The sequence below is a fragment of the Polypterus senegalus genome, chromosome 3 (genome assembly GCF_016835505.1).
Source record: "Polypterus senegalus isolate Bchr_013 chromosome 3, ASM1683550v1, whole genome shotgun sequence".
Classification (NCBI taxonomy): Eukaryota; Metazoa; Chordata; class Cladistia; order Polypteriformes; family Polypteridae; genus Polypterus; species Polypterus senegalus.
The window spans coordinates 267553774-267573715 of record NC_053156.1 but is presented as its reverse complement, the minus strand read 5'-3'; the positions used below and the strand labels follow the sequence as shown (position 1 = coordinate 267573715).

General features: G+C 37.3%; 1 protein-coding gene across 2 annotated transcripts in view; it reads left to right on the top strand.

The window, feature by feature from the left end:
* Positions 1-13365: 13365 nt before the first annotated feature.
* LOC120526139 (chitin-binding domain protein cbd-1-like) overlaps positions 13366-19942 on the top strand; it is a 49020-nt gene continuing 42443 nt past the window's right edge. For both annotated transcript variants that reach the window (XM_039749121.1, XM_039749120.1), the window contains exons 1-5: positions 13366-13399; positions 14591-14620; positions 15210-15416; positions 17085-17279; positions 17818-18003. In XM_039749121.1, the coding sequence (XP_039605055.1) occupies positions 13375-13399; positions 14591-14620; positions 15210-15416; positions 17085-17279; positions 17818-18003 (643 nt within the window). In that variant the 5' untranslated portion in view covers positions 13366-13374. The remainder of the gene's footprint in view (positions 13400-14590; positions 14621-15209; positions 15417-17084; positions 17280-17817; positions 18004-19942) is intronic.

Sequence of the window (19942 nt, the reverse complement as noted above, 5' to 3'; positions counted from 1 at the left end):
CAAATCTGTATTTTTAAGTGTACTAGTTCTGCATTTAGTAAATAGTATCATCTATACTTGTATTTTAACTGAGAATTGTTTACAGCGCTCAATGACTGCACTCAGTGAAGAGCGGCATACAATAATTTGTAATGTAATGTAAAGTAATTACAAAATTTCTGATAGAATGGACATCTATGGTGACCAAATTTGGACAACAGCAAATGGTATCAAAAACTTCCATGAATATGTCTGATGTTACTTGTGTGGCATTATCCACATTTCAAGTCATCCATTATGCTCACAATGTGCAAAATGCAAGCATTTGAATGAACTTTCTGCTGAATAAATATGTCTCAGAAATAAGAGTAGTGCACAAACAGCTAATACATTCAAATATGATCGAGCCTTTGAACTGAAGACAAGACTCCTAACCAATTAATAAACATTGATCGAAAAAAAATTAAAATGAATGTTGTGATAACACATGCAGCTCAGTGTTTTATCAGAGACCTTTTTGTGTCTGTAATCAAATTCCTTATCAACTCTTTGACAAGGAACAAAAATAATAATGCACTTGTTCACTGACATTGTTTCCAGATACCAATTCCAGGGGGGTATTTTTCATACGTGGATTACTTGCTTAGCCGGATGTAATTGTTGACGATTTGGCCTGATCCTGGATCTGTCGGTTTTTCGAAACTCTTGCTGGAAGTATTGTCATAGGAACACATCCTTATCCTCAAACCTGCTCGGAGCAGGTTTGCTCTATGTAAACAAAGATTAGCTCACACACATAATCAGTGACGGTGATAGCTTCGCTGTTCATGAATGAGCAACCAATTGATATTGGTGGGCAAATTATACGAAGAGAATTTCATATAGAGAGGGTTTTGCACGATTGGCAAAATCATTTATTGCTTCCGGAGGAAATTCTTTTCGAAAGATACCGCTTTAGCCGAGGGGGAATATTGTACCTCAAAAATTTATTAGCTCCTTACATTTGAAGTCAAACTCGGCGTAGTTGGGCTCTCACAACCACACAGACAGTATGCATTGCTTTGAGGTTTCTTGCAAGCGGCACTTTTTTTATATACTGTAGGCGATGCGGAACATCTATCGAAAAGTGCAGTTTGCCAGGCAATTTGTAAAGTCTGTTTGGCTCGGAAACATTTCCTTCGGGTTTTCATTGTGTTTCCTGGACACCTGCGTGTGCAGACAATAAAAGTGATGTTTCATGCCATTGCAGGTAGGTAATACACAGGAAAAAACACCCACAGTTCCATAAAGAATCTCACAATCAGCCTAACATTCTCATTATCTAGGATTTCCAAATGTGACTGAGGCACTGGATTGTACGCAGATCCAAATAAAGGCCCCATCAGGTCCAAATGAATCAGATTATTACAGAAAAGGCTTCCACAGTATTAACGTGCAGGTAATGTCACTTTTTGAAAGAGTTGAAAATATTCAATAGGTATGTTGACAGTAAAATTGTTTAACCTACATGCTATCAATTCTCAGATGATCTGTGATGCATCCTACCTTATATCAAATGTGGAGGCTAAATGGCCAGGGTCTGTTCATGACTCTAGAATTTTTAAGGAGTCACACTGGATCGTACATTTGAACAAGGTAATAATCTAATTATTGTTCATGGTGATGTGTGTATTGTATTCACAATTTTTACATATTCCACAGGTCATCATGATGGAATCTTGCTTGGGGAGAGGGGATATGCCTGTAGGAATTTTCTAATGACCCCATTTCCTGACCCCAACCCTGGGCCACAAACTCGATATAATGCAGCTCTATAATGCAGTTCAAGGGCACGAATTGAAATGACATTTGGCCACCTGAAGGAGAGATTTCAATGTCTAAAAAGGCTGAGGGTTGCACCTGACAGAGCATGTGACATAACTGTTGCATGCTCTGTCTTACACAAAATAGCGACCATCAGAAAAGAGAGTCCCCCTGAGGTTTTGGTGCAGCCTGATGATGACCTTGACCCAGTGCACCTTGAGCAAACCAGTGGCAGAGTTGCCAGAGACAGAATTGTGGCATAACATTTTCAATGAAAAGGACAACAGTGGTTTCACACAAAATTGATTTATTATATATTACGGACCTTCAGCCTGTAAGGAGGAGAACATAAATTAAGGATACACTCACGCATACACATCATGGGAAAGAGAAGAGAATTTTGTTACCAATTGTTTTTCTAGTATTTCTATCTGCAACTTCATTTTGGTTGTCTTCAGTTCATGAAGTTCCATGTCATGCTGTATTTTCCTCATTTTTAGTTTCCTGTACGTGACTTTCTACTGAAGATATCTCTTGTATAGAGCCCTCACATTTTTCTGCAAATAAATACACAATTACAAATGCCTTTTTTCCTCTATATTGTATACACAGTATATCATTTTGAATCATTTTGTATCAAGTACAACAGATGGCTCAACCAACCTCACCATCTCCTTTTTTTGATGTGGATGTTCTAAAAGGTACATGTGTGCTGGCTACAGGCTCCTGCAACACAGTTATATCACGATTAGCACATGGGACTGATCAGAGTGGAGTTTGTTCAAACATTTGGAACATTTACCTCTCCTCTTGATGAATAATCAGACACAGTATCTTCATCAAATATTTGACATTCGTAAATAGCTTGGTGGTCAGAAACAGGTTCTAGGGATATGACATTCCCTGCAACTGACCCAACAAAAAAAAAATAAAAAAGAGGGCTACCTATGGCACACATTAAGGACAAAATATATGCAATGACCACCCTTTACCTGAAATGAAGTTACCACTGCATCCTGCCACTGGTTCTGAGGAGGAGCTTCCCCCTGGAATGCCCTAAGAAACCGGGCGATGGGCATTTTTCTGGAGAGCCAACTCTTCTGCAGGGGTTAGGTCTGGACCGCGTGGACCTCCACCTGTTTTTTGCTTGTCTGCCTTCTTCTTATTAGCTTTCAAATTAATGGTTTTTCTATTACATATGATTCTTTATGTCAACAATTCTTTAAATAGTTATATACCAATATTTACCAATTTGATGTATATTCTTGTACTTCACTTTAACCTGTTCCCATGTTCTCCTTGTGCTCACGTTTGATCTGGAATTATGACATATTAAATAATAATTAATGTGACACATAGGAAATGAAACGCTGCATTCAGTAAGTACAATGCACACTACTTACGCGTTTCAAGTGCATATTAACTCTTGAAATTCTTCATATCCTTCGAGTAACAGGTCCTGCTCCGCTTGTGTGAAAGAATGCGCCCATTCTTTCGTCATTTTGTTGCAGCCTATCAAAGACTTGTTGATCATGTTTTCTAGACTCAGTATATATGAGCTTTTCAATCAGCGCGGGCGTGCACAATCATCTCAGATGATTAGATCCAGCTAGACTAATCTACTACACCGCTGCGTTTGAAAAACCGACTTGTCACGGATGAGTGTCACCGGCATTAACTTATCCAAGAATAGGCACCTGATCTCGGATGATTTAAGCGACGTACGGAAAATACCCCCCAGATCTCTTTGTTGTGTTTTCATTAAATTAGAATTACATTAAAAAAGAATTATTTTTATTAATATGATTACAGTAATCCCTCCTCGATCGCGGGGGTTGCGTTCCAGACCCCCCGCGATAGGTGAAAATCCGCGAAGTAGAAACCATATGTTTGTATGATTATTTTATATATTTTAAGCCCTTAGAAACTCTCCCACACTGTTTATAAATATTCTCCGCACAGTTATACAGTAAACCCTTGTTTATCGCGGTTAATCCGCTCCAGACAGATAAATGAATTTCCACGAAGTAGGATTCTTTATTTATAAATCTAATCTTTTCGTAGTTAGAGCATAGAAAACCTGTTTACGACCTTCTAAATACGTTTTTAACATTATTAGAGCCCTCTAGACATGAAATAACAGCCTTTAGTCAAAAGTTGACAGTTCTTTCTCACAATTAATCTCACAAGAGATGACAGTTCTTTCTCACAATTAAAAGAATGCAAACATATCTTCAAAGTGCGCGTAAGGAGCGGAGAATGTCAGAGAGAGAGTAAAGTAAACAATGAAAAATCAATAGGGCTGTTGCGCTTTTAAGTATGCAAGCACCACGATAAAGCAGCGGCAATGAAGGGATCAATGCGAAGGTAGCCTTTCAGCATTTTTTACAGGAGCGTCCCTATCTTCTAAGCAAACAGCCTCTGTGCAAAAGCCCCTCTGCTCACATCTCCTCCGTCAAGCGCAGAGAACGTCAGAGAGAGAGAGAGAGAGAGAGCGAGATTAAAGCAAACAATTAAAAAATCAATAAGTGTGCTTTTGGACGCACCTCGATAAAGCGGCATTTCTTAGAGGAGCGTCTGTATCCACTAGGCAAACAGCTTCTGTGCAAACAGCACCTCTACTCACACCCTCTCCGTCAGGCGCAGAGAATGTCAGAGAGGGTGAGATAGAGGCAGAGACAAGCAAACAATCGAGCAAAACGCAGGAGGCATATCTTATAGCATTGAGGAGTTTTAGTTAATATGTAATACATGCTCTGATTGGGTTGCTTTTAAGCCATCCGCCAATAGCGTCCCTTGTATGAAATCAACTGGGCAAACAAACTGAGGAAGCATGTACCATAAATTAAAAGACCCATTGTCCGCAGAAATCCGCGAATCAGCAAAAAATCCGCAATATACATTTACATATGCTTACATATAAAATCCGCGATAGAGCAAAACCGCGAAAGTCAAAGCGCGATACAGCAAGGGATCACTGTATTATTTTTACATTCTCTTTCTGCATACAAATTAATTCAAGGTGTTATAAAACTTGAAAATATTTACTTTTCAAAGTAAATCTATCTCTATACAATACATAATAAAGACAAAGTTGACCTCAGTGCAACTGTAAAGAAAAACAAACTATCAGATAATGCCATTAAATAACACAAAGTTCTGATATAGATCTATATTCTACCAACCAAAAAAGCATTTATTCAATAAATCTATATGCTTGCTAAACTGTCCGAAGGAGCAGGACAATTAAATCAGTCTTCAGCATTGCATTCAAAGTTAACAGTCGTTTGGAACTTTTCATTTTTAATTTGACACATCTTTGAGAATTAATACATTGGCTTCACCTTCTTATTGCCTTGTTTTCAACTTGCTTCTGAGGAAGGCATTCAGATTCAGGTTGTACTTGCTCAAGTAGTATTTTGTTAAAGTTCAGGTTTAAGGTCATTCTTTACATTTAAACTATGGCATTAATTTGTTTTATTTAATTCCTTCGTGTTCATTCTACATTAAATTTATAATTTGGTACTTCATGATTTATGTATTCATTTTATACTTGCTGTATATGTTTTAGTTTCAGATGTAATCAATTTCATAAATTTATGCATTTAATTTGTTATTTTTTTAAATTGATTCCCAGGCCTATTATATTTGTGAAAAATGGAGAATCTAATTCACCTAGATTTCATACTGCACTGAAGTACAGTATGTCATTAACCGCACATTGCTAACTTCCTTATTTCTGTTGTATTTCAAAAATCCAATAGTTTATACCACAAAAAATATAATTACTATAATTGTAATCTTATTCAAAAATTAAAGTTATTCTTAAAAAAAAAAAAATAACTATGAGGATGGCATAATGGTGAGCGCAATTCTAAAAGGCTGCACTCACTCCCAGTCTGCTTATCTTATTACCTTTGTGGAATTTGCACTTTGTCTGTGTGGGGTTTTCCCAGGTTTCCTCCCATATCCCAAAGATGTGCATTATAGATTAACTGGCGACTTTAAGTTGGCCTCATGTGGGTGTTTGTGTCAATATAGCCTATCCAATTTTGGTCCGTATGCCTAAGCTACAACTTTGAAACTGGATAAGTAGATTTAGCAACTCAATGTACAGATAAATAAATTGTCACTTAACTGAAAGCTTTGTACAGGTGTACACTATTGAGTTTGACAGCTTAGTCCATATATCCATCCATTTAATTTGTTGAACCAGAAATTTATTATCATCTTGTGCACATAGGTGAGCTCCTAATTTGAACCTTAAAACAGATCCTAGTGGGCTCTCTAGAACTAGAGGGCAAATACCACAGTGCCACCCTGATATACAGTAGTCCAAATAACAATATGCTAAAATGAACAATGACTTTGGACAAGAAAGCATTTCTTAACTGTCAGTACTATGAGTAATAAAGTATTACAACAGCTATAAATGGATAATATAAAACAACTGTTGCACCAACACATAGCGGAAACTTTCAATTGATTAATGTTATCAACTGGATTACCATTCTGATAATCAGACAGCCAACTAGTCCGGTTTAGATAAAATGAATGGAGTGCAATTCTAAGATTAAAAATGAAAACAGAGCCAGCACAAAGCAAACTATTAAACCATATGAGGAAAACAAGCATCGTTCAAAGTTCCTTTAGTCTTCATACACATAGTTTTGAGGTGATGCAGGCACTAATATGGTTAACACAAGCTTCCGTTCATTTTTAAAAGCTAGGAGGCCCATGATAGGAACCGACCTTGAACAAGATACCAGTCAGCTGCGGCACACACACTCACTCAGGCAGGGCCAGTGTGGAGTTGTGCCTTTGGGACATATAAGAAACAGAGCGCCATTGTGAACACCATCTCATAACTAACACTCTGTAATATGATTGTTAAATAAGTCCACAGCACAGGTGTCTTAAGAGACTTGCGCCATTCTCACCAATGAGACAGAGGAAGTGTTTGGTCATTTTAATTTCAACTGCCTAGAGTTTAGTCTACAGTACATTGCCTATCAGTTCAAAATTGTGAGAGTTTATTGCAAACAAATGAAATAAGTTTATCAATCTAATGAATAGAACTTTGTATTCTATTTTAAAGCATTTGGGTATGAGTGTTGAAATTCCCATTACTGAAGCATTTCACTTATTACATCTTCTGCGGATTCTTGCCTGAAGGATATTTAAATACTGTAAATAAATTATAACACACATAATCTTCACAAACTTGATTAATCCGGTTTAGGGTCATGGATGGTGAGAGAATCAACAAGCGCACCAGAGTGTCCACACAATAGCGTCACCACTTAGCCCAACATGCACATCTTCGGTGATATTGGAGGAAATGGGAGTACCCCAAAAAAACTCTATAAATATACAATGAATGTACAAACTCACAAAGATGCAGAATTTGAAATGAGGAAACACTACTAACCATCAAAATAATCAACATGGTTATTTTATGAAATATACAAATATAATATATAACTATAATAATAATATAATAAATATAAATATCTCAAAACCTGCCCGATTTCCCTCATCTCGCACGTTCCTCTATGCTGGTAAAAATGTTGCTCAGTTTTAAGGACTCAGACACCATTTCTGCAATATATAAAATTATTTTACCGGCCCTCCCTTTCAAAGATCCAAGAGGACAATGGGAAAAAGATATCTTAATCAATATATCAGAAAAGGAGTGGAAGGTAGCAATGCAGAGAATTCACTCGAGCTCCAAATGTGCAAAGCATACAATTATTCAGCTGAAAATTTTATATTGAGCATAACTGTCTTGCTTAAAACTGTCCAAAATGTTTCCAGGGCATGATCCAACCTGCAAACACTGCAATTAAGTCCCAGCCTCACTGGGTCACATGTTTTGGGCCTGCACCAAATTAACATTATTCTGGACAAAAAATTTTAAGTGCCTTTCAGACAGCCTTGGTGTCACAATCCCTCCTAACCCATTAACAGCTGTGTTTGGTGTTCTTCCAGATGGGCTTAAAGCGGAGAAGGACAAACAAACTGTGATTGCCTTCACTACACTATTGGCACACTTGACTTATTCTGCTAAACTGGAAGAATCCTAACTCTCCTCTTTTAAATCAGTCAAACTAATATTTTATATTATTTGAAGTTGGAAAAAATCTAATTCTCAGTTAGAGGATCTGTGCAGAACTTTTTCAAAACCTGGCAGGATCTAATCAATAATATTTGAGAGTAAGCCTTTAAAGCACTGAGGAAGTAATTCTCTGCATTTCTTTTTCTTCTCCATTTATCTTTATCTGCCTATTAAACTCATCAATTTATGTATTTTTACAACCTTTAAGTTTTACTCCGTTGGCCATGCTCTCTTTCTCGGGGTGGGGGTTGATTTGTTTTCAATCCTATTTTTTGTAAAAATGTATCTATCTGTATGGAATGATTACAATAAAATCAATAAAATAAATAAAAAAATAAATAATAAATAAATAAATATAAATGTCTAATGCCACTCAAATCTACTTTTTTGAACAGTTCACTGTAAGTTCCCTACTGAAAAAAGAATCAGGAAAAGAACTTTATGAGGAAAGACTGAGAGATAAAATATCAATAATGAGCATAGGTCATAACCAATATGCCAAAAATCAAAGCTCTTTATCTAATCTTTATGTAAAACACGTTTCTAGTACTAGCAGCCACAGAACAAATTGCACATAATCACTAATACATATACAAATCTCGGATGATCTGGCAATTCATTTTATGATCTTTACACAGTCACAATGATGATGTCACACTGCAAGTTTTTTTTTAATGCATGTGGGGTGGAAATCCAACTGGAGTACTTATTGTGTTGTGACATCTGCAAGTACAAAGCAGACAGGGCAGTGATCTTATTCTACATTAAGAGAGCTATACAAAAAATAAATTGTATTGTATATGCATTAAAGTTATGCAGATAGCTGTGACAGTGCTGTGATGTCACACTGGCCTCACAAAGCATCATGGGGTGCTTGGAAAAAAAAACTTTATTTAGGTTAAATGCATAGTAGCTTTATAGAAAAATATATGGTAAACAAAGTCACCAGCAAATACTTTATGAAATTTTGTGAATTAACACTGAAGTTGACCAATGCTGGGCAACAACAAACAATATTGAAAACATCCATGAATAATTATCATGTTAATCATGTCTTATAATCCATAAGTGAAGTCATCCACAATGCTCATATTATAAAAAAAAACATGTATCTACCTAGGAATATGAAAGGAGATGTGTTCGTTCAGAAATAATGAGATGAGACTTTTGACCAGTGAATGAGGAGAGAGGCAGGTATACAATTTAACACTATAATTACCAATGCCTACGAAAAAACTTGTAAACCCGGCCCACCTTAAATCCCTTTGAACCTCTCCATAAGCGTCTTTTGTCTTGTAAATGTGCCGATGAAGACAAGCAGCAAGCAGCCTACTCCTCCAACCCCCCCACCGCCGCAGAACGGGCACAAAGTTCTCCCAGTTCCAGCCTTCATTATTTGGGAGTGAAGTTCTGGGGCCTCATGTATAACGCCGTGCGTAGAACTTGCACTATAACATGGCGTAAGCACAAAAGCCGAAATGTGTTTACGCACAGAAAAATCCAGATGCAGGAATCTGTGTGTACTCCAACTTCCACGTTCTTCCGTTACATAAATCCCGATCAGTGTGAAAACTAACGCTCGTGCATGCGCATTATGTAACGCCCCAAATCCTCCCAGAATTACGCCTATCTGAATATGCAAATCAATATAAATCGCCCTTAAGCGCAGCCTTCTGTGAAAAGACAATGGGAAAAGCACGGGGAAAATATAAGAATTTCAGCGAATACCAAGTGGAGGCAAAGGAAAAACATATTTGTTCAAATAAACCGTGGTATAATCAACAAAATGAAGTTGATCGAGTGACAAAGCGTGTTGGAGAAACTTGAAAGCTCACATTCACAAAATCGCACAGTGCCGGAAATAAAAAAGAAGTCACATATCAAAGTTGCGTGAAAAGAAGAGTTGTAAGCCCACTGTCTGAGTGTCATATGAAAGTTTATTAGGGTACAGAGAAAAAAGGCACACGGTGGGAAAAAGCACGAAATGTCAACTTCAATCTCGACATTTCCACTTTAATCACGTAGTTTATTTTGTCATTTAGTAGAACATTATAAACTTCATCTTAAAATCGTTTAATTAACCAGTTTCTCAAATCACATCGTAATTAAAGTAGCAGGATAAATGCTTTGTTTTGTATTTGATCTTCTACTCGTATGTGATCTATGTGTGTGAATCACTACTTGCTTCTTAAACTGGCTCTCTTCCTCCAACTGGACACAGAGTCCATTACATTTGTGATATTACAGCTCTCTGAATAACTAAAATACTGAGATGTATACGTGATGTCATTTTCATGATGATAGGAGCTAAAGCACATTATTAAACATGTGTTTCATGAGCCTCGTGCTCATGACAAGCATTTATCTTTTGTCGAAATTTGTCGCGTTTTTAGCTGTGTTGTTATTTTCTCTTTCTGTTTTATATTCAATATATATTGGCGTGGCCGCCCCAAGAGTCCTTGCTTTTCTTTCCCCAAGTAACCAATTGCCATACAATCAGCTCTGTAATAGACGTTAAGCCATCTGTAAGCTTAGCGCCGATTCTTCAAAACGTTTAAAGAACATTGAAATATCTTCGTAGTACATGTTTAATTATTCTATCCTTCACGACACTCCCAGTGAAGAATATAGATTATTTAAATGAAGTTAAAGTTTTATGTGTATAATTTAACAAACATATTTTGCTGCATTTCACCTTAAAAATGATATCGTCATCATATGTAAATACGTGCTTTATAAAGTGGCCCAGGTTGTGAGATATTATAACTGTAGTGCAAGTTTACAGTGGGGTGATTGTACTTATAAGTACAAACCGTTCTACAAGGAGCAATTGATTGAGTGCATTTAAAGTTCTTGGGATTAAACTGTTTCTGAACCGCGAGGTCTGTACAGGAAAGGCTTTAAAACGTTTTGCAGTGGCTGAGACAGCGTGTCCTTAAAGCTGTATACCGATAATTCTCTTTCCGATCAGCTGCTGCTGTGATTCACACTCAGATACAGTGATATAAATACTCCGAGTCGTGCAGTGAGAGTAATATGGAAAAAGATGATCCGCTGTGGCAACTCCTAACGGGAGGAGCTGAAAGAAGAAGAAGAAGAAGAAGGAGAAGTGAGAGTAACAATGCTAAAACAGTTATGGTATTTGGAATACTATGGCTGTTCCCTGGACCATTATATTGTTACGAGTTGATTACAATCAGATGCATTACACTAATAAACAATATGCGGTTAGTTTCTGTGTATTTATAAAGCCGCGTCATGAAAATAATGAGTAATCACACAAGAACAGTACCATTGCTTTGACGCTGGGTGCCGCCAGTTTGCAAAACCGAGCGGAGAACTTGCGTACGACAAGACATGAGGTACCGTGGAAAAGTGCATGGCTTTACGCCAAGTGTAGGTTTTATACATTGCGATTTGAACGTGGAAAAGTTCTTACGCAACATTTCTGTGCGTACGCACCGTTTATACATGAGGCCCCTGGAGTTTTAGAATGGAAATAATAGATCGTCAGTTGGAACACATGCATTTCATGTGTGTTCCGTTTCTACAATAAACTATGCAAATACATTGTTAAATCATATTTAAGTAATAAATGACAAAATGTAGAAATAAACTATATAATGTGTGAAGCCTGAAGTCCAAAGAACAAATGAACACTTTCACAAAAGGTTCAAGGATGATCCAACAGTTTCTGTGGTGCAGCGGTAAGAACTGCTGACTTGTAATCAAGAGTCCCCTGGTTCAAACCTGACTGCCTCATATATTTACCATTTTGAGTAGTGAGCTGCTTTTATTGTTAAAATGATACAATAAACACATAAATTTGATTTACATCTGTAATAGCTGGTGTTTTTTTTCACTTTTATTCTCTCTGTCAAGATCACGATACAGACTACCCACCCCAGAGATCTGACGCTGTTAGTTTTTATTTGAAACTGGGAATAACTATAGATATAAGTGATGAGTGGTGTTTTCAGACAATGGAACTGGAAATTCTCTGATCTGGATGGATAAAAGCTGACACACAAATGCCGGCGAATCTGCCTTATTCCTATCTCATTGTCACTTGATTTTTTTATTCAGTCTTATTGAGTATTCCTGCTTACGCTGAATTAGTATGCAACTTATGGTCCATGATGTCAAAGCCGCACTGACAAAAAACAAAGATATCAGTATATATGGTATTTGGATTTTTTTTTTTCTGATCTTGCCAAGTCTACACATTTTGGTACATGGTGCTGTTTCATTTGTAGTCCAATACATGCAGAGGAAAGAATAGTACAGAGAAGTCAGTTCCGCGCTATATGCAATCATCAAATTCAAATGTTAACAGTTCCCACACACCCAAGGACCATCCTTTCTACATTTACGACATGTGTACCTGTTGCAGTGTACACACTGCTGTCTATGCTGTGGTTCATATTACATTAAAGGGGTGCCTGATGCTCACTCAGTTTTCTTTCCTGGGGGAACGGCTGTCTTGGAACAGAAGCTTGTCGATGTTGCATCCTCCTTTTCTTTTTCCATCGCCTTTTCTTGTAAGAAGCGACAACGAAGTTCCTCTGCAAGGTGAGCCATGAACACTCTTCTTTTCTCTGTGGACCCCGTACATGCCTTGCACAGTACATGTACGTTGATCGCAGACAGGTCAAGCTCGTTATAGAACAAGCAACTGGCCACACGCATGTTCGCACTGCATAAGCACACGCCTTCTGGTGCTTGATGTCGATGCAGCACAGAGAAAAAAATAATTATATATGACATTGGGTGTAAATTTATGGTACTTGTAAAAGTTTGCTTTTTTTCATTTTTATTTTCTCAGTCACGATCACGACACAAACCCCCAAAATTTGACCCTAACTAACAGCGCCAGCATAAATTACACCCAATCTGATGCTGTTCGTTTTCAAATTATATTGCATTAGTGCGATGATGTTTTCTGATTGGTACTATTCAGGTCATACAATGATTTCTTCAAAATGTCACATATATTTGTCTCTTTTTTTCTCCGCGCAAAGGTTACAGGATTTCTAAACTATCTTTTATTTTGATAGACTTGTTACAAGGTACAATGCCAGTCTGGATACGGAGGGACTGTTTGAAATCCTCACTAGCAGTCATGATGCAGTCAAAAGAGGATGATAATATTTCACACTGGCCTTGTACCATTTCCTGCTCTGTAGATTTCAAAAGTCCAGTGCCTAAGTCCACAGCCCTTGATTAAGGAATGTCGGCTGGCTGACCATTTCACTTTGCAAGTTCTTTCAAGTCTTTAGTTGGGAAAATATTCTGGACCCCTGGGAAAAGTAAGTTTCAACCTGATGGTGCAACATGAGCAAAATTACTTCCTGAAGGTGTGACAAGTAATTTACTTGAGATAAATGACCGAGCTTTAAAGTCATGCCAACAGATAAACACTGCTACAAGGGTATAAATGGGAGTCTGAAACGCCATCACTTTCAAAGACCATCATGGAGCACAGATGCCTTATCTCAGGTAAGAGAGTCCTCTTTGATTATTCATTTTTAAATTATTTTTTGCCAGCCTCTTTACATTGTTATGCAAATACTTTGATGTCACCAAACATTCAATTCCTGCATTTTTTGTTGATTGGAATTCTCTGTAACTGTAAATGAGGTAACATCATTAGAATATAAGACAGTTTTGGTATTTAAAACAATAGATCAGAAAGTTCCTGATCACTAAATAGTGTTAGATCCTGACACTTGTTTAGCTGGAAACAAAAGTGTTTTGACATATTAAAGCTGTTTCTTTATAATTGTATCTTTGATCGTGCCTTAGAAACAGGCAGTGTGGTGTAATGGTTAAGGCTTTGGACTTCAAACCCCACTGCTGACACTCTGTGACCCTGAGCCAGTCACTCCACCTGCCTGTAATCTAACTGGAAAAAAAAAAGAAATGAAACTGACTGTAAGTGAAATGTTCTAATTCTCCTTGGATAAAGATGTCAGCCAAATAATAGGAAACACACCCACAGAGTCGATTGGTGGACATTCGCAGTGAAAATAAACCTCATAGCCCAATTTGCAGATACAGTAACTAGAGAAAAAAAATCAGGTTTCACTAATCGATCAACCCTCAATGAAAAGTTAATTTAATCATAAAAAACTGAAGAAAATGCAGAAATATTTACATTTAAGAGATGTAAAGGGTAATTGTGGTGCTTGGTGTATAGAATAGAGTAGATCTATTGTGATCAGTGGGGTTGTGGTTTGAGTCCTGTCTGCCTTGTTTTAAGCTTTTCTGTTCTTATATGTGCTAGCACATAGATAAATAGATAGGAAAGGCAGTATATTATAGATAGACAGATAGATAGCATATAATTGTACCAATAATTATACTTACACTGCTCTAATTGCTCATGAAATGCATGACAATATGATTTAAAACCAACTGTAAATATACAGTATATATATAAACACATATAATACACACACATACATATACTGTGTATACTGTATATACAGTATACAGTATACTAATTTGACTTCTCATAAATATAAATTTAGTGTTAACATTTAAAATTCATGATACCCTCCAACAGACTTTGAACTCTTCTGCCCGTGTTAATTTTCAGCATAAAATAAAAGCATGTAGGGTTCTTTGTTAGCCTACCTTTCCCTTTTCTGTCCACAGCTCACCTTCATTTCTATTTTTCCTTTCTAGTGGTGGTCCTCCTGCTGCAACTGTCCTTAGGTAAGTGTAACTTTTAAAATTAAATTACAAATTACTTATAAAAGTGCTACTTTCACCTTCAACATCTTATCACTTCATCAAAACTTTTCAGGACAAAGGCGTATTGTTGCCACACACATCATAAAAACTGATGTTGAACTTTGCTATGTTCTCCTAATCATTTTTTATTGAGTCACTCTGTGCCCCTTTTGTATATAGAAATCCGTTAAAAGTAATGTTAAGTAATGGTTTTAGATCTGACCAGGAGATGTGTCTTTTCTGGATATTTCTGTACTGTTTTTTTTCATGTGGCACAGTGGTGCTGCCTGGCAGCTCCAGTGACACAAGTTCTGTACCAAAGATGAACAGAATCAGTGCTCTGTTTGAATGTATATATTGACTGGTGTATTATGAGTGAGTGTAACACTGGCCTGCAATGGACTGGGGCTTCATCCAGGGACGGTTCTTGTTAGAATAGTTTCTAAACCTGTGGTCCTTGAATATTTCATAAAATGGATGGAAGGATGGATATTTTACTCATGAAAACATACATATGCAATGTAGACATGTTGTTTGCTGGGTATTTAAAGTAAGAACTTATTGATTACAGGTTCTACGGAGACTCATCCTGCCTCTAGAATTTCAGACATCTGTAAAGGCAAGCCAAGCGGGAACTACCCTAATCCCAGCTTCCCTAGCAGCTACATAGCCTGCTTCAATGGACATGGCAACATCATGAACTGCCCAGACTCCCTGGTATATGATGGATCTTTGGATCAATGTGTGTACCCAGCCAGCAACAAACCTTCAGATCCAAGTAAGTATAGTATAATGAGTAAAGCAATATCCTGATCTACTGCACTTCATTTTAAATGTAAGAATTGATTTTATGTGTGATTGTCTTACATTTTTGGAGGTTTGCTAATGTCAACCTGCTGATCTAAACATTACACTGCATGCTTAAATTCTATGCAATTCTGTTTTCTGAACAGTATGGTTGTGAAATGGTTCACACGAGGAGATTGGACTTCCCCATGTCCATGTGGCTCTTCCAAGAATATTGTGGCTTATTCTAATACTTATGTATATCAACTTGCCTGATAGTTCCAAGCTGGCCTGGTATGGACAACTGTACATCTCAGCAGTACCAGAGACTGCAGAGGGTAATAGCGTTAGCTCAGAATATCACTGACACACAGCTGCCTTCTGCTCAGGACATGCAGTATATACAGTAGCACACACTCTGCCTTAGAAAGACACACAACAACAATATTTATTTATATAGCACGTTCTACAAGAGATGTAGCCCAAAGTGCTTTACAAGATAAAGAAAGAAAAATTATATATAAAAATAAAATTAGGCAATACTAATTACCAAAGAATAAAGTAAGGTTCGATGGCCAGGGGGCCAGAGGGCTGGAGAAAAAAACAAAATCTGCAGGGGTTCCAAGGCCATGAGAGCACCCAGCCCCCTCTAGGCATTCTAACTAACATAAATGACCTTATTCTGTTCTCATGGTATTCAGGCTTCACGTGGCAGAATTAGACAATGATGGTCATGTGGACCTCTGGCCTTCAATCCACCAATTCTGCAACTGCTTGGTGCTTTGATCAGGTTGTAGTGGCTCAGATCGCCACCACAGAAAACCAGAAAAAGAACAGCAGAGAAGTAGGAGTTAGTATGGATTTCAGAACCATGAAAAAAATGATAATTAAATGCAGAATATCAGGGTTACACTAAAATGAAGCTATGAGAAAGCCATGTTAAAATAATTAGTTTTTAGAAGTTTTTCAAAGTGTTCCACTGTATTAGCCCTGCTAATTCACCACTTCTTTTAAGTTTAGATCTTGGAATTATAAGCATTTGAAGATCTAAGGCTACGATTCGAAGTTTAAGGTGAAAGGCATTCTGAAATATAGGATGGAGCGAGATTATTTAAGGCTTTGTAAACCATAAACAGTATTTTAAAGTCAATGACCCGCGTAACTAATGTAGTGACATCAGAACTGTGCTCGGATTTTCTTTTCCTAATTAAGATTCTAGCAGCTGCATTCTGCCCTCGTTGCAATCGGTTGATGTCTTTTTTTGGGTGGTCCTGAGAGGAGTGCGTTGCAGTAATCTAGTAAACTAAAAACAAAAGCTTCAGTCATGTTCGCCCAGCCACATTCTGACAAACAACGCAGGATCATTAGCATTCACAAAATAAGATTCAAGAACAGTATTTATCCTCGGATCAGTTAACTCCATGAGTGTTACAGTTGCACTTAATATATGACATTGTATTAGTTGCCTTTGTTGAATTTATTCTGTGTAGTTTGTACTGTACTACAGTCACTATTGAGGGAGACATGAAAGTAAGAACGTCTTTGCACTATGTACACTTGACCAGCAAATGAAACCTGACATTAAACTTGAGTTTAAACTTAGTTTACACCAGTTACAATAATACATTTAAACTCAAATTGTTCTCAATTTCCTTTTCAGGCTTGGATGTGGATAAAAACCCCAGCAATTCAAACTTTTGTGTTGGCAAACCTAATGGCAACTATGCCAATTCCCTTAACAAAGCAACTTATATTTCCTGTAATGATGATATCACGTATGTGATGCCCTGCCCTCCGGGTCTGATCTATAATGCTGCAGGAGACTTCTGTGACTGGCCACTTATTTCCCGAAAAGGTAATAAAATGTTTTGTTCACAATGGATTGTCTGTTCTAAAAAACGTATAATAGCAAAATAAACCAGAGGAGGGTCCAGAAGACATCATGCCAGTCTTTGTTTTGTATTTCAACATGAAAATATGACACATTTTACAAAAATCAGAAGATCAACCGTTTTGTCCATTTTGTTCATTTTCTTAAATAACTGTTAAACTGTTTCCAAATGTCTCATACTGTTGCTTATTTAAAGCTTCTAGGATCTAACATCAGGATTATTTTTTTCAGATTCTGTTATTTGCACCTTTGTTTTTCATTAATGTCTATCAGTGCCTGAAATTTACATAGAATTCTGTTTTATTTATGTTCTTGACACAGATGCCACATTATTGCTGGGTGTTCAACCTCCAAGTCATTAATATTTTCAGAACTCTAGAATATTTAAATTTTCTTTAATTTAACTAGATAAAGTGGCTTATTTGAGCTTAACTAACTATCTGAGTATCACTTTACAAACTGAGGAGCAGTTTAACTTTTTTTGTATATGTTTATTTTGAAGGCAAAATTTTGGATTTGCACTACTCCAGATCCAGCTCCAGTTTCTGCACAGGCAAAGCCAATGGAAACTATGCTAATCCTGCTGACATCACGACTTACATCAGTTGTTTTGATGGAATCACCTACGTGATGCCCTGTCCTAATGGTCTTGTTTACAATGATGCACTGGATCAATGTGATTGGCCAGGTGAGTTTAACCAGACAATAAAAATAGATAAGTCTCAGATTTTGGAACAATGAGGGAAGAGGTTCCATTTAGAAGTGCCAACAAAAAAACCTGGATTCTCTCTCCTTTAGTTTTATGACTAAGTACCTCCCAATTCAGGCCTTGTCCACTTCCCCAGTGGCACAAGATGCATGACGGGGCCATGATGGGAAGTTGTTAAAGCAATCTGCTAGTGTGGTGAGGCAAGGGCACATGATTTGTTTCATGTTAGGTTCCTTGCTCGGTCAGAAAAGAAGGCCACTATTGCCAGAATTGCCTTTCCTGCTATTGCTTCTTTGGAGAGAATGCATGCTTTTCACAGCCTGATCCTTTGTCGAGGACCAAGGTGTTGGTTTACTCTCTGCCTGGAGCCTCTTCCAAAACCTTTTAACCATGGATGACCCTACCAGGAAACATAATTTAAGGATTCATCAGCACTCACAAGCACTACCAACATTCAGTGGCATAGCTCAAGTTCGTGTCACTCGGGGCGGGGCGGTGATTCAATTTGCCGCCCTCCAACATATCTGAATATGTTAAACTATTTAAACAGAAAATTAAAGTGATGTATAGAGAAAAATTAAGACACATTTTCCATAGATTTATTCATATATAAAGAAACAGCCATAATTTATATTATTTATAATATATTTATAAGCATCAACTAGACAAGAATATAGTATAGACGCACTGATAAGCCGTGTTCTAATTATTAGTTTAATTACACCACGAAAACCAGAACCAAAGCAGGGTACAAGTGATAGGTGGGGATGTTTTCTGTGCAGAGCAAGAACGCATTCGGATTGATAACGAAACGAAATTATACATTGTAAATTAGTTGATTATCTTCATAGAAATTATTATCGGTGTAATGTTTATGTTTATTTTTGTCATTGCCTCATAAATTTCAACTGCTGTGTCTGATGCGGAAGGACAGTCTGAACATTATTTTTCAGCATTTTTGGTTAAAAATCAGAGAATTTGACGTTTTTCATTCATGAGTGAAATTTTTCCGAACCCTGCTGCTTACACATGAATTGCACTGAGCCTTTTGGCCAATAATGTCGCCCCCAAAAATGTGCCACCCGGGGTGGACCGCCCCCTCCGCCCGCCCCTAGCTACGCCACTGCCACCATGGTAGGGTGGTGTTCATTTAATATTCTGTCTTAAGTCTAACACTGTTTCAAATGGTTCAATGCTATGTCTGACAGCTGTGGTTTTAAAAGGTTTAGAAAAAGAATATGCAAAAATTAGAGTCTGCTTCGTGGCTTACAGCTGATTCTAAACACAGCAATCATGCTGATGTGTTATAGCGACAGTGAGGTTGTAATAAAGCCCTACACCAATATCCCATTTGAGAACTTTATGACAACCATTTAGTTAATTCTTCAGTAACAGAGTGGTGCAGCAGTTGTTGCTGCTTCCTCTGAGAATCCTTTGTCTTAGGTTTTCCTCCTGCATTCCCAAAAATGTGCAAGTCAGTGTTTTGCAAATGAATAAGGAAAAATCAGTATGGAAAGGTTCACAGAGTACTTCCATACTGAACAATAATATACAATCAACTACACTGATTTATATAAGATTGAGCATGTACACAAATAAATGAAGAGTAAAATGTAGAGGAAATTGAATGATGTGAGCAACATAAATAATATTTAATTTGAAAAGAAATACATTGGGTCAAATGAAGTAAACAAGATGCATACATAAACAGATTGGTACCGGGCTGGCCTAATGTCTCAAATCGACCTTTACAGATCTGGCGTGGTGTGTGTTTGTGTTCATTTCTTTCTTTTCATTATCCAACATGTGCTCTGGTAAGGCAAACAAGCTGTCAGCTGTCTTTATTTAATAATGTCTTTGAGTATGTGAGTGTGTATGCATGCATCTCTGTGCCTCCATGTGTGGTTACTTGTACATT